The sequence below is a fragment of the Denticeps clupeoides genome, chromosome 15 (assembly GCF_900700375.1).
Source record: "Denticeps clupeoides chromosome 15, fDenClu1.1, whole genome shotgun sequence".
Taxonomy (NCBI): domain Eukaryota; kingdom Metazoa; phylum Chordata; class Actinopteri; order Clupeiformes; family Denticipitidae; genus Denticeps; species Denticeps clupeoides.
In genome coordinates this window covers 19,197,791-19,210,516 of record NC_041721.1, presented here as the reverse complement: position 1 = coordinate 19,210,516, position 12,726 = coordinate 19,197,791, and the positions used below count along the sequence as shown (strand labels likewise).

The 12,726-nt window shown below is 44.7% G+C and overlaps 1 protein-coding gene across 2 annotated transcripts in view; it reads left to right on the top strand.

Annotated features, from left to right (window-relative positions):
• Positions 1 to 4,974: 4,974 nt before the first annotated feature.
• Positions 4,975 to 12,726, top strand: part of kcnd2 (potassium voltage-gated channel, Shal-related subfamily, member 2) — a 106,496-nt gene continuing 98,744 nt past the window's right edge. For both annotated transcript variants that reach the window (XM_028954912.1, XM_028954911.1), the window contains exons 1-2: positions 4,975 to 5,498; positions 5,594 to 6,751. In XM_028954912.1, the coding sequence (XP_028810745.1) occupies positions 5,491 to 5,498; positions 5,594 to 6,751 (1,166 nt within the window). In that variant the 5' untranslated portion in view covers positions 4,975 to 5,490. The remainder of the gene's footprint in view (positions 5,499 to 5,593; positions 6,752 to 12,726) is intronic.

Below are 12,726 nucleotides of genomic sequence, written 5' to 3'. Positions count from 1 at the left end.
TAATAATGTACTAAAGAGAATAACTTAATTTCAGAGAATCAACTCAATTCAACAGCTCTGGAGAATATTTCTAGTACAGAAATGGATGGTTGAATGTGGTTTCCATTGCCTCTGAGACTCTTATCCCTCCCTCTTCTAAATGCCAAAAGTATCATTTTCTTTATGATCATTTCATCAGGCTTAATGTCCATGCCAATAAAATCCCAACTTCTTATTAATAAACCCAAGAGAACCTTTCATCCATGATGGTAGAATTATGTCCATTTGCAGTGAAGTGCTGATTAATTATTCATCACTATGCCCCTCTCGTTATTGTGGCGGTTTGTATTTTTTACTATCTGCAAAGTCTTTGGTGCAGCATAACTAAAGAGCAGAAATCCTTCCCTGGCTGTATTTACCACCTCAGTCGGGAAACTGCAACAGCCACTGAACATATTAACCCTCATCAAACCTCCCCAGGGATATTACCCTGGCCACTAAACCCATGAAGGAGCTAAATCTCCTCAGAGCCCCTTCCCTCATTTTTTTTAGCTCCATGAGAGAAAGGTGTGTGTGGTGTGTGTGTGTGTGTAGTTGGTAGAGATATAAATTCAGCCATAGACAGTAGACAGTATATATTGCAGTATATAATTTGATAAGTATATTTAAATGTAGCTGTTTTTGAAAGGGTAACGTGTGTCCATAGCAAAGCACTGCAGCAGGATGTTGTATAATGAACTATTTACAACATATTAGCATAACCATTTACCATATAAAACAATATCCGGGCAATTCTGAAAGTGGACTTTCCGTCACGCCCATAAGGCCAGTGAAATACCAAGAATTTGTATGATGTGAGTCATTATATAACATTTTATGATTTTTTATATACAGCTGTAGAGTTTACATAAAAATATTGTCAGAAAATATTTAAACACTATGCTAGTTCATATTTTATCGTGCAATCCCTCCAGGATTTTATTTTGTCATTTTTAAAATCATAATGACGTTTTTGCACAGGGCACCAAACAGGCAACGACCACTCCTGGTCATTTCCATTTGCGCTGTCAGTACTCAATAAGTATCACTTGCCTGATCAGTTCCACGCCTGCGATGCTATGGATTGGGCACTGACATGCGTGTTACGCAGTGACTGGCAGATTACTGTTAGATTGAAGGCTTGTTTTATTATATGTATTATGTCTGCAATATTTTTAAAACCTTTAAAGTCTAGATGTAAGGATTACTAGTCATTTTTAATGATATTTAAGGCCTTATTTTTGGAAACTGTAGGACTTTTTAAAGGTCTGTGGAAACCCTGTTGTGTACGCTGTGCTCTCGCACAAAACTAATGGCTTGTTCTGCAAGTAGGTGTTGTTTCGTGCATCTGATGTGCATCGCGAGGAGCGAGTATTTGAAAGTGAAAAATGAAAGTGAAATGATTGTCATTGTGAAACACAGCACAGCGCATGGTGCACACAATGAAATTTGTCCTCTGCTTTTCACCCATCACCCTTGGTGAGCAGTGGGCAACCATGGTAGGCTCCCAGGGAGCAATGTGTGCTTTGCTCAGTACCACCTCAGTGGCACCTTCCCCAGCAGCAGGCTGGTATAATCAAAATCTGGCCAAATGTATATCACATACCGTTTATACCGTGCAGCCCTAGTGTAAGTGCTTGTGTAAGTGCTGTAGGGTTTGTGCATGTGAGTTTGATGGATGAGAGAAGAGAGATTGTCACACATGAGTAATGGTGTTATTACATGCACATGTTTACCATGAAGACTGGTGTAATCACTACACACATGGTGTAGTGATCATGGTGTGTGTGAGAGGCTGTCTGTGGAGCACATAACTGCATGTGAAAGTGAAAGTGAAGTGATTGTCATTGTGATACATTGCAGCATAGCACACGGTGCACACAACAAAATGTATCCTCTGCTTTTAACCCATCACCTTAGTGAGCAGTGGGCAGCCATTAAAGGTGCCCAGGGAGCAGTATTTGGGGATGGTGCTTTTGCTCAGTGGCACCTCAGTGGCACCTTGGTGGCTCGGGAATCGAACCGGCAACCTTACGGGTCTGCTTCCTTTAACTGCTAAGTCACCACTGCCCAAATGTCCATACATTCTATACATGTGTTACACAAATTCTACAAAACTACATATGTAAAAAATTACTGTGCACATATGTATGCCTCACAATTTGAATGACAAACTAGGAAAAGACAAAAGAAACGTTTCTATTTATTCGTTTTATTAATTTTTGTAAACCGAAGTACAGTTAGTCGTCGTCCTGCATCCTCGCCTGCTCTTCAGTAGTGAATTCATCCCTCTGTTGCTGCTTGCCCTTTTCCTTGCTATTGATCCCACCTCGCACAAACTCCTGCCACATTTATGACGACTCTTTACCCCAGCCTGTTAGCCCGTGCCTATGCCCCGACGCAATCTCTGCCTGTCCCAGCGCTAGCCCCAAGAGCCAGGTCTGCAAATGCATTTATAGAACAATACTGAACACAGATAAATATCAAATAACACACGTGATAAAATGTAGCAAACAAGGCAGAAATTTGAACTTTTGATTCTCTCCACCACCTTAAGTTAGTCAATGGTTAAGTTCCACCAGTCCTGAAGGTTTATGCCAAACACTAAGGATTCATCTCAGATAAGCAACAATGCTGCTATTTACACTGCCCTATTCAAAATAAATCACAGGTCACGGTTTTATTTATAGGTTGATAATTGTTAACCAAGAATTCAAAATATATTATTATCTTAAATTAACAGTCCAGATCAATTTTTTAACAGATTTGTCTGTATTTCGCCTTTTTTGTTGGAAAAAGAAATTGTTGCTGTTGTAGCCAGGCATAATTGTATTCCACAAATTTCCTACCATATACCATACCTTATGTATTTATACTATACACTTTAGCACAACAAAGGAGCTGACAAAAGAGAGTACATTAAAATTTAAAATGAAAATTCAGTTACCAGGGACAGGCCCCACATGGACAAAAAGTTCATTTAAATTAAGAATAAAAAGAAAATAGAATAAAATAAAATGAGAGAACATGCAGCAATGTGAATTAAACAAGGGGTCGACGATTTAAGAAAGGACTGCATAAGAACACTGTATAAGAACCACCTCACACTTGGTTACAAGCCAGGGTGTAAAAGTGAGTTTTTAAACAAGATTTGTTTAAATCTGCAAATGCCACTTATTACACCTCGCACTGCACCTCGTATTCTCCGAGCCTCCAGTACTGCTCGACTGGTCCCCCCATTCGCTAAAGGTAAAAGGAAGACATTCATCTAGACTCTTCTCTGTCTTGGCCCCTCGATGGTGGAATGAACTTCCCCTCGAGGTCAGAACAGCTCAGTCACTGAGTATTTTCAAACGACAGCTCTTTAAAGAATATTTAGATTAACTTGTAACTTTCTTATCTGTGTACAGAATCTACAACAGAGTGAATAAAAAGTTTGTATCCTAGTGAACTGGAATTGATCTCTTCATCGATGGTAACTTGAAAGCACGTTGTAAGTCGCTCTGGATAAGGGCGTCTGCCAAATGCCGTAAATGCAGTTGCAGTGCAGTTGCATTTTGTGCTAATTGAAGAAGAGCTAGAGAGGTGATTCCAAAAAGCAATGAATTGCAGAAGTCAAAGCGGGACGTCATAAAATCACTTCACTTAACTGACAAATCACTTCACTGACAATCACTTCACTTAAAAGCATGAATCACTGTTTCCAGATTCCATTTGTTAACCTGTGCATTCATGCTTAGAGTTGAGTCTATTTTAAAACCCAGGTTTGTAATCAATGGTTTTTCACAAGGGGCTAGGGGGTGGGTAACCACGTGGGTCACCCCTACCAAAAAGCAAACATTCTGTCTGACTCTCATTTAGGTCCTGGAAACTTAAGGCCATCCACCTCTTGACATCAATGGTCCTGATGTCACCCTCCGGCTGCTCCAATCAGGGGTCACCACAGTGAACCCAACGGTCCGGTAGGCTGCACAAAGATAACCCCAGTAGCTGGGTTACTGTATTTGCAACAATAAAATATACAAATAGCACTTCTCCTTTGGCAGAGTGTTTGCAAGGTCCTGTTTAATTGTAGGATCTCATGAATTCTAAGGGTAGGAGGTGGATTTAGGCCGTGACATGTTTTCAGGAGCTGCGGGCCTGAGCATTGGGTTCAGTGCTGATAACTGAAGTTGCTGTCCGGGGTTCTGACATTTTGCACTGCACCGCCAGAGAAGCCAAACTCACTTTACCCATGTGTGTCTGTGTCCATGGTCCTGCTCTCAAAGTGGGATGGAAAAGCAGTAATTTCAACATAAATTCAACTGCCAATTACCTCTAAGTAAATCCATTCATCTTGCATATTTTTGTTTTATTTTAAGCACATTTTACTGCTATTCATCAAAAGATAGGCCCTGATTTGTTGTAAATAATGCGCTCCAGGCCTCTTTTATGTGTGGCCTCCACAGTGCCCTGAAGCAGCCCAGTATCTGTCTGTTTGGGTGTGTATGACTAATATTTTGGAAAAATGACAGCTGGACTCTGGCGGTTCTGTTTTTTGAAGAGATGTGCCATGGAAGGAGACCACGAGCCAGAATATCTGCATTCGGATCTTGTTGCATGCGACTCATACACATATACAGAGATTCTGTCTTGGTTCCAAGCAGTGCTGGAACCGCGTCACTGCAGCTGTCCTGGATCCGTCCACTTGGCCACCAAGAGAGCGAAGCAGAATCCAAAAGTGCTCATTAATATATATAAAATTTATAAAATTATGCACACTGAAACCACATTAACATACAGTAGCACAGTAACCTGATTTCAAAAATGTAAACCTGCATTTCTGAAAGCAAGACTAATGTTCTTTAAACGTTGAATCTATTTTGCAGAAGTGTTGTGGTAATGACTCTTCATCCAGGGCTGGTGCAACTGGATGAGTTTCATTGCAGGAGTGCATCTCCCCTGAAAGCTGTCTCCACCTAGTGGAGCACCTCGCGTTTTCGGAGCTCCAGCCGCGAATCAATAGCCTGTCCGGCACCAGGCTCTCGGTTAGACACCCCGGAGCATCTCTCGTGACCTCTCACAAGTGGAACGATTACGGTTACGGCGGATAAACGCGTCATCCCAACAGACGTCGACGTTGACGCCGTCGCGACGTTCGGTCAGATCGCGGGGATCCGTCACGCGTGTAACGCACCGCGCGTCCCTCTCCAGCGAGCGACAGGCGGACGGGACAACTTCCTCCCGGTAGTCATGTGGCGGCTTTTCGGCGCCTGACGATCGGGCTGGTTCGGAGACTTCCCTCACGTAAGGAAGGTGGAGCAGAGGACGGGAGACATGTCCTTGAATGAGGAGCGGAATTACCGGCGCGTCGAACTTGTTGCTTTATTGCGGAGGAGGGGGTGATGTTCCACATGGGGAATATTCTGCTGACGGATTACTGAATGGGATTTCTGCGAAGTTAAGACCACCGCTGCTCCTGCAACTGCATTAATGTGGAGGTGAGAGCAGCCATCCGTTGTCCTCTTTTGCGACATATTGCGCGCCAGTTATACTGCACTTTAGTCAGTTTTCTTGTTGCGCTTCGCCCTGGTAGTACTCTTCCTCCAGCTTTGCTCCAGGAACCCACCCGAGAAGAGGTCAGCATGGCCGCGGGAGTCGCCGCCTGGCTCCCCTTCGCCCGCGCCGCGGCCATAGGATGGATGCCGGTGGCGAGCGCGCCGATGCCGACGCCGCCGCGGGACAAGAGGCGAGCGCAGGACAGCCTGATCGTGCTCAACGTCAGCGGCACCAAGTTCCAAACTTGGCGCGACACCCTGGAGCGCTACCCCGACACGCTGCTCGGCAGCACGGAGCGCGACTTCTTCTACCACGAGGAGACCGGGGAGTTCTTCTTCGACCGCGACCCCGACATCTTCCGGCACATCCTCAACTTCTACCGCACCGGCAAGCTGCACTACCCGCGCCACGAGTGCATCTCCGCCTACGACGAGGAGCTGGCCTTCTTCGGGATCATCCCCGAGATCATCGGGGACTGCTGCTACGAGGAGTACAAGGACAGGAGGCGTGAGAACGCAGAGAGGATCCAGGACGATGAGGACAACGAGAACAGCAAGGACATGGTGCTGCCGGACATGAACTTCCGCCAGTCCATGTGGAGGGCCTTCGAGAACCCGCACACCAGCACCATGGCGCTGGTCTTCTACTACGTCACGGGCTTCTTCATCGCCGTGTCGGTCATGGCCAACGTGGTGGAGACGGTGCCGTGTGGGAAGACGCAGAACAGGGTGGAGGTGTCCTGTGGAGAGCGGTACGCGCTGGCCTTTTTCTGCCTGGACACCGCGTGTGTCATGATCTTCACCGTGGAGTACCTGTTGCGCCTGCTGGCCTCGCCCAACAGGTTCAAGTTCATGAAGAGCGTCATGAGCGTCATCGACGTGGTGGCCATCATGCCTTACTACATCGGCCTGTTCATGAGCAACAACGAGGATGTGAGCGGGGCCTTCGTCACGCTGAGGGTCTTCCGCGTCTTTCGGATTTTCAAATTCTCACGCCACTCGGCCGGCCTGCGCATCCTGGGCTACACGTTGAAGAGCTGCGCCTCGGAGCTGGGATTTCTGCTCTTCTCCCTCACCATGGCCATCATCATCTTCGCCACCGTCATGTTCTATGCCGAGAAGGGCTCGAGCGCCAGCAAGTTCACCAGCATCCCTGCGGCCTTCTGGTACACCATCGTCACCATGACAACTCTGGGGTGAGTGATCAGTTCATCCCGTTTGGGCGTGGTCGGTCTGGATGCTTTGACTGATGTAATGATGTCCTCTAATTGTTTAAATCACTATATAGATATAAAAGGATATATAATAATGATATGATATCAGCAAGTGTCTTTGGTGTAATTAATTAAAAAGGACCGGCAAGTTGTCATTATCAGTCATGCCTGTTGGTAAAAGTTCCTAACTGATTGGTTGAGTTTGTGCTCATTGTTCTGATCCTGGAGAGATTGATTAATGTGATGTGATATTAACCGAGGCCGTGGCTATTAATTCTGGGCCTTTTCAAGTGGCTCTGTCCAGCCGGGCATGCTCTTGTTTAACTCAGCCTCCTCACAAATGCATTCTGGGAAGGGAGCGATTGTGTCCCATTTTGTGAGGAGTGCGTTCTTTATTTTTCAGAAATGTAAAATAATGTTATTTGTGAATTTCACAGCATTGCATGCTTTTTGATGAAGTTGTATTTTTCCAGCCTCAAATGAAGTGTGTGTAGTGATATTTTCCATTTCCTGTTTCATTTGTATCACTCGGGAAGAGATCAATAGGAAGAAGATGAACATCACACACACACACACACTTGCCTAATTGCTATTTCTTTTTATCTCCTTGTTTCCTTTTGGCAGTAATTTGTATGCTGCATTGTATTCTATAATTTGTATACCATTAGAGATCCAGGCGAGCTGCAAAGGTTTTAATGAGAGAGAGCGCAGCGGCCAATTACAGCCATGCAGCAACATATTGATATATGCATTCATACACACACACACACACACACACACACACAGACAACAGTTTTAATCTGTCTCTCTGTCTAGCAATACTGCTCAGAGGTGTAGCTGCTTGTAGATAAATGCAAATGAGAAGGAAGAAGTTGTGTGAGAGACAGAGAGAGCGAGAGAAAGAAGTTATGGGACGGATCACTACGTCTCATTCTGTGCAACTTATATAGTATCATGTCTCGGTTGTCAGATTGGATGATATCAATAGAAAATGCAGTTACTTGCAAACACTCTGAACCGAGCCAGTGGCTGCTGTGGGATTTCTCTCTCTCTCTCTCTCTCTCTCTCTCTCTCTCTCTGTCTCTGCAGGGAGTAGGCCTTCCTCTCAGGAGATGGCTGGTAATGAACTGTGACATCTAAACAGCTATCCGCTGCAGGGTTACAGCACTGTTACTCCCTCTTTTATCTCCCCCATCTGCTTGAGAGCAGGACTTTTTTTTTCTCTCTTTCACGTCTCTCTGTCTCCCTCTCATCCCAAAGACCCAGAACCATAGGAGTCACCTGTCCTGTACCCCGGCACCACAAAAATTCAGCTTTTCATTCCACCTGACCCGAAAAAAGCTCATCCATTACATCTGTGACAGGCTGAACGGGCAAAAAGCAGCGTTCTTCGCTGTAAGTCTAGAGAATGGCGTCGGCTGCGGCAGGGCTGATGTAACTAAACGGCTGTCCCTGCAAAAAGGTGCGCTCTGTTTGATTGAGAGTGCTCCTGCTCTGTAAAAATGTGCACATCACTTTTTAATGTCTCATTACCCACAAGGCCACGCTGTGACAGGGATGGATTTCTTGCAGGAGAGCAGGGGAACAGGTGATAGTACAAGGCTGCGAGGTAGCGTCCAGTCAACCGCCGTCTCTGAAACGCTACCCTACACTACCCACCAGTCAAACCCTGAATTAGCATATGGAATCTTCTCTACAGCCTGCACTGGCAAGAATCTGATACAACACAGCGGGCCGGTGGTGGCTTAGCAGCTGAGGTAGTGAAATCATGACCGAAACCACCAATCGCGTTCTGTTCATGGTTGCACTCTGGTTGCTGCTAAAATTCTTCATACACTTCATGTTCACCCCCAGCAATTTTACAGTGCAGCCTGAATGCACTCATATTCATAAACCTATGCAGATCATACTGTGTACAATATTTTACAAAAGTTTAGTGAGTCGGCCACAGACGACCTTTGGAATGGTTCATGACTCAACCGATGGAAGAGTCAGATTGCAGTGAACCAACAGACTGATGAGTAAAATGAGCACAATACCTATTCACCATTCTACAGTAGACAAATGTGCTAAAAACGTCACAACTTGTTTTTAATAAAAAATCAGTTTGGATACATTCGTATCTGCTGATAAAACAGTAAGATTTGACGAATGGACATATTGTTATCCAGTACACAGTGTTCAGGAATGCCCTGTTACCATTACATTTGATTAGAGGTATGGATCAGAGGTCTGATGTTCAGAGGTCTGAGAAATAAAAGGTATTACAAGAGACAGTGGTTTTAACATATGTTTTTCATGTAGCATGAAAATGGTTATTTCTTCTCAATCTGTTTTAAGATTAAAGTTTCAGAGTGCTGTAATGTCAGTGTACTGATCCTGTGCTGCAGACACTAATTGAATTGCAGTCACATTTAGTGGCTGTCTTGGCCCATTCGGTGAGGTCTGAGTGAGATCTTTGCCTTGGCGGCTGTCACAGGTTCCCACTGCCACTGGCATGTGTTCAAAGGGTGATGTTGCAGGTCCGGTGGTGAAAACTGTGATTGTGTGGCTTGTGTTCAAGTCAGCGTGTTGTTGCGTGTGTCCCAGTCAGAAAAGGGGATGAGAAAATGGTTTAGGATCTGGCCCGGGGTTTGTCCTAATGGACTCGTTTCTGGCTCCAGCCTCAAGCGTGCCAGCTCAATTTAATCAGAGCCATTTTAATTGGCTTATTCACTGTCAAATAGCATCCATTAAGTCCGCAGCTGTCAGTGCTAAAGACATCCACAGAGAGGATGGAAACAAGGGATCTACAGCGAGTGAGACGGTGGGGAGATGAAGAAGTGCGAGCCCCCAGTGATCCGGCCAAGCCCGCTTAAAGCGGCTCATTTAATGTGGGGTCGATCAGTAACTCCCGGAGATAATAAACGGTTGACCGATTATTTTTAGATGGTAATAAGCACACCCTGTAATGTTCTTTATGAAGTGGCACTAAAGCCTTTTCATGGCTTATTTAGGTTTGTTGTGCAGTGCCTCACCCCTTTACCTTTTTTCCGCATTTTGTTAAGTTGCAGCCTTATTCTAAATTCAGAGTCAGAGCACCCTGGAGCAGGTTATCCTCAAGAATTATTCTATATTTGGTTGCTGTCAACATACTTTGTATTCTGAGTAGTTGCCCAGTTCCTGTCACATAAAAACATCTCCACAGCTTGACGCAGTGACCACTGTGCTTCACAGAAGGCTTGGTGCTAGCCAGGTGATGAGCAGCGCCTGTTTTCCTCCAGACGTGACGCTTTGAGTTCTGATTCTATTTTGGTTTCATCAGACCGCAGGATATTCCTGCTTAATTCATAACAGGCTTTTTGAAAGAAGGATTTCTTGTCACCATTCTTCTGCCTGTCGCTGAATGCTATTACGGTTCTCACCAAAGTGTGGTGTATTGATGGCCATTATTGGAAGACAGAAGAGGGAAATGTCCATGGATCTTGTTTTATGCAAACTTGGCTGGTGTGTACCAGGTAGAGCCCCGCCTCATCTCGGCCAATCAGACCACATCACAGTCATGATAATTCCAGTGTACAACACCATGAACTTGGAGGAGTACAGGACCTCAGTCAACAGCTACAGCAGCGAATGCACTGATGACGTTAGAATCTTCAAGTCAATCACCTCATGTCAGAAGGTTGACTGCCATGGTACGTGAACTGCTCAAAGCCCGAAACTGTGTCCAAGAAGGGTGACAAGGTGGCTCTAATAACAGCAAGGGACTGTCTTGAGCCATTAGAGCAAAGTGTGCACACGGGCAGAAAATCCACAGCCACTTCCAGGACAGCGGAGACACACGGCGCATGTGCAGGGCATCCAGGCCGTCACAAACTACAGGACTAAAACCTCTGCCTGTGACACTCGCCCCTCCTTACTGGATGCGCAGAATGACTTTTATGCCCGATTTGACACACATAACAACGTAACTGTGAGGAAATCCAACCCTTCTCCCAGTGATCAGGTGCTGTGTCTAACCACGGCAGACGTGAGGACAGCTGAGAAGACCATCAGAGTCTCTCTTCCCTCCATAACGGACAGTTACTCACTTGCAGACTATGCAATAGCTTATTTCCACAGGCCATCAGACACCTGAACACTCGGAACTGAGAAACACACTACCACTTAAATTTTTAATGTTGCACTGTTCATTTTGCACTGTTCATCTTTACTTTGCACTTTCATTTTTCATTTCACTAATTTAGTTCTGTCTGTCTTGTCTACATTTTTTGTTTACCTTAAATGCAAGTGGGCAGCCATGATAGGCGCCCGGGGAGCAGTGTGTGGGGACGGTGCTTTGCTCAGTGGCACCTCAGTGGCACCTTGGCGTATCGGGATTCGAACCGGCAACCTTCTGATTATGGGCTGATTACGGATAATGGCCGCTTCCTTAACCGCTAGGCCCCCGCTGCCCCAGTTCATTTGGACTTAAACTTGACCTAGTACTGCACAGATATACAGGGTCTCAAGCTGGTCACAGACTGACACCACAGCAAGTGTGGCGAGTTCGCATGAACAGCAATCTTTGGCTGTACGATGAAAATTGTATATAAAAAAAAAAGCTGTCTGTGTGCACACTGTATGGTCAGTAATCGAGCAAAATGAACACGTCAGAGGAAGACCATGCATCAGTAGCGATGCTGAACAAATTTAAACGTGCAGAAAAATCCAAAAAGAGGGAGGGTGTGCATGGCTACACTTTAGCAGTTAAGAAAAAAAATACTCTCCTAACTTTTTTCCATGTTTCGTTCGTGATAAGTGGGCAAAGCTACATATAAAAAGGCTTGTGTGTGTCTGCCACAGTTCGATGCTGCGTCACCAGGCTTGTTCTTAAGTTCACCTCACAATGGGTGACAAATTTATAACAGGTTTGGTGGGGAGGGGTGAATCAGTGTTGTCATGTTTTGGTCTCTAACATAGCGGTCTTAATGGGATTGGTGATAAAAAAAAGAGAACAGTATCATTATTCATTATGCGCCTGTTTTAAAGGAATTTTTATTGATCTTAGTGGTCCCATAATACTGTATCTGAAGCCGTGGTGCAGAATTTCAGCCACCTTTATCCAGACCCAAAATGAGTTTTCCCCAGGACATGCCGTTTCGGTGTCTGAAGCTTTAAATGCTAATGAGGAGGAGAGAGGCGGGATGAGGAGAGATGCCTATTGAAGTGTGCGGGAACTTATATCATCATTGGCTCAAACGGGAAGTCAGTTGTTCCAAAGTCTGAACTAAAAAGATACATTTGTGCTCATTTTTACATCTAACTTTTTTTTTTTGCTGTAAGGAATTTTCTTTGTACTTTGTGAACATGCATCTATAACTATGCATTTCCCCCGGACATTGTAATTGTTCCTGGATGAAGTCTGTGTAGTACTTCTGTCGGCTGAGCCCGTTATCTTTCACTATGCACAGAAAATGAGTCCAGCTGATTAGTGCAAGAGCAGCAATAATTGTATTGTATGACATTTCAAAATGAATATAAAACTTGATTAGCTGAGTCCTCCCTGTCATGAGGTATCTTTTTTAAGAGTATTTGGAGATGTAAATAAATATTGTAGTAAAATCTTTAAAATAACTTGCATGCAGTTTATGGTACTTTAGGGTTTCCGGACACTACCTGTAGATCAGTGAACCAGCACTATTTTACTAATGTTAATTTAACAAATTTGCTAGAAGAAAATTTATTTAAGAGTGTCAGTGAACATTTGAGAGCCAAATATCCATTGTGTTCAATTCAAAGCAAGGGATCATTACATAGTGTAATGAACTGGTATTGGGGAGCGTGGGGACAGACAATCCCTTTTACCTCAGTCTGGCTCATTAGCGTCTGCTTTGCTGCAGGCTCGTCTCATCCTACGGAGCCCTGAGTGGATGGTGGGGTTTTTGGACCTGGCTGTGGTTCTGGTTTATTATAATGGACACAGACTGTTTGCAGAC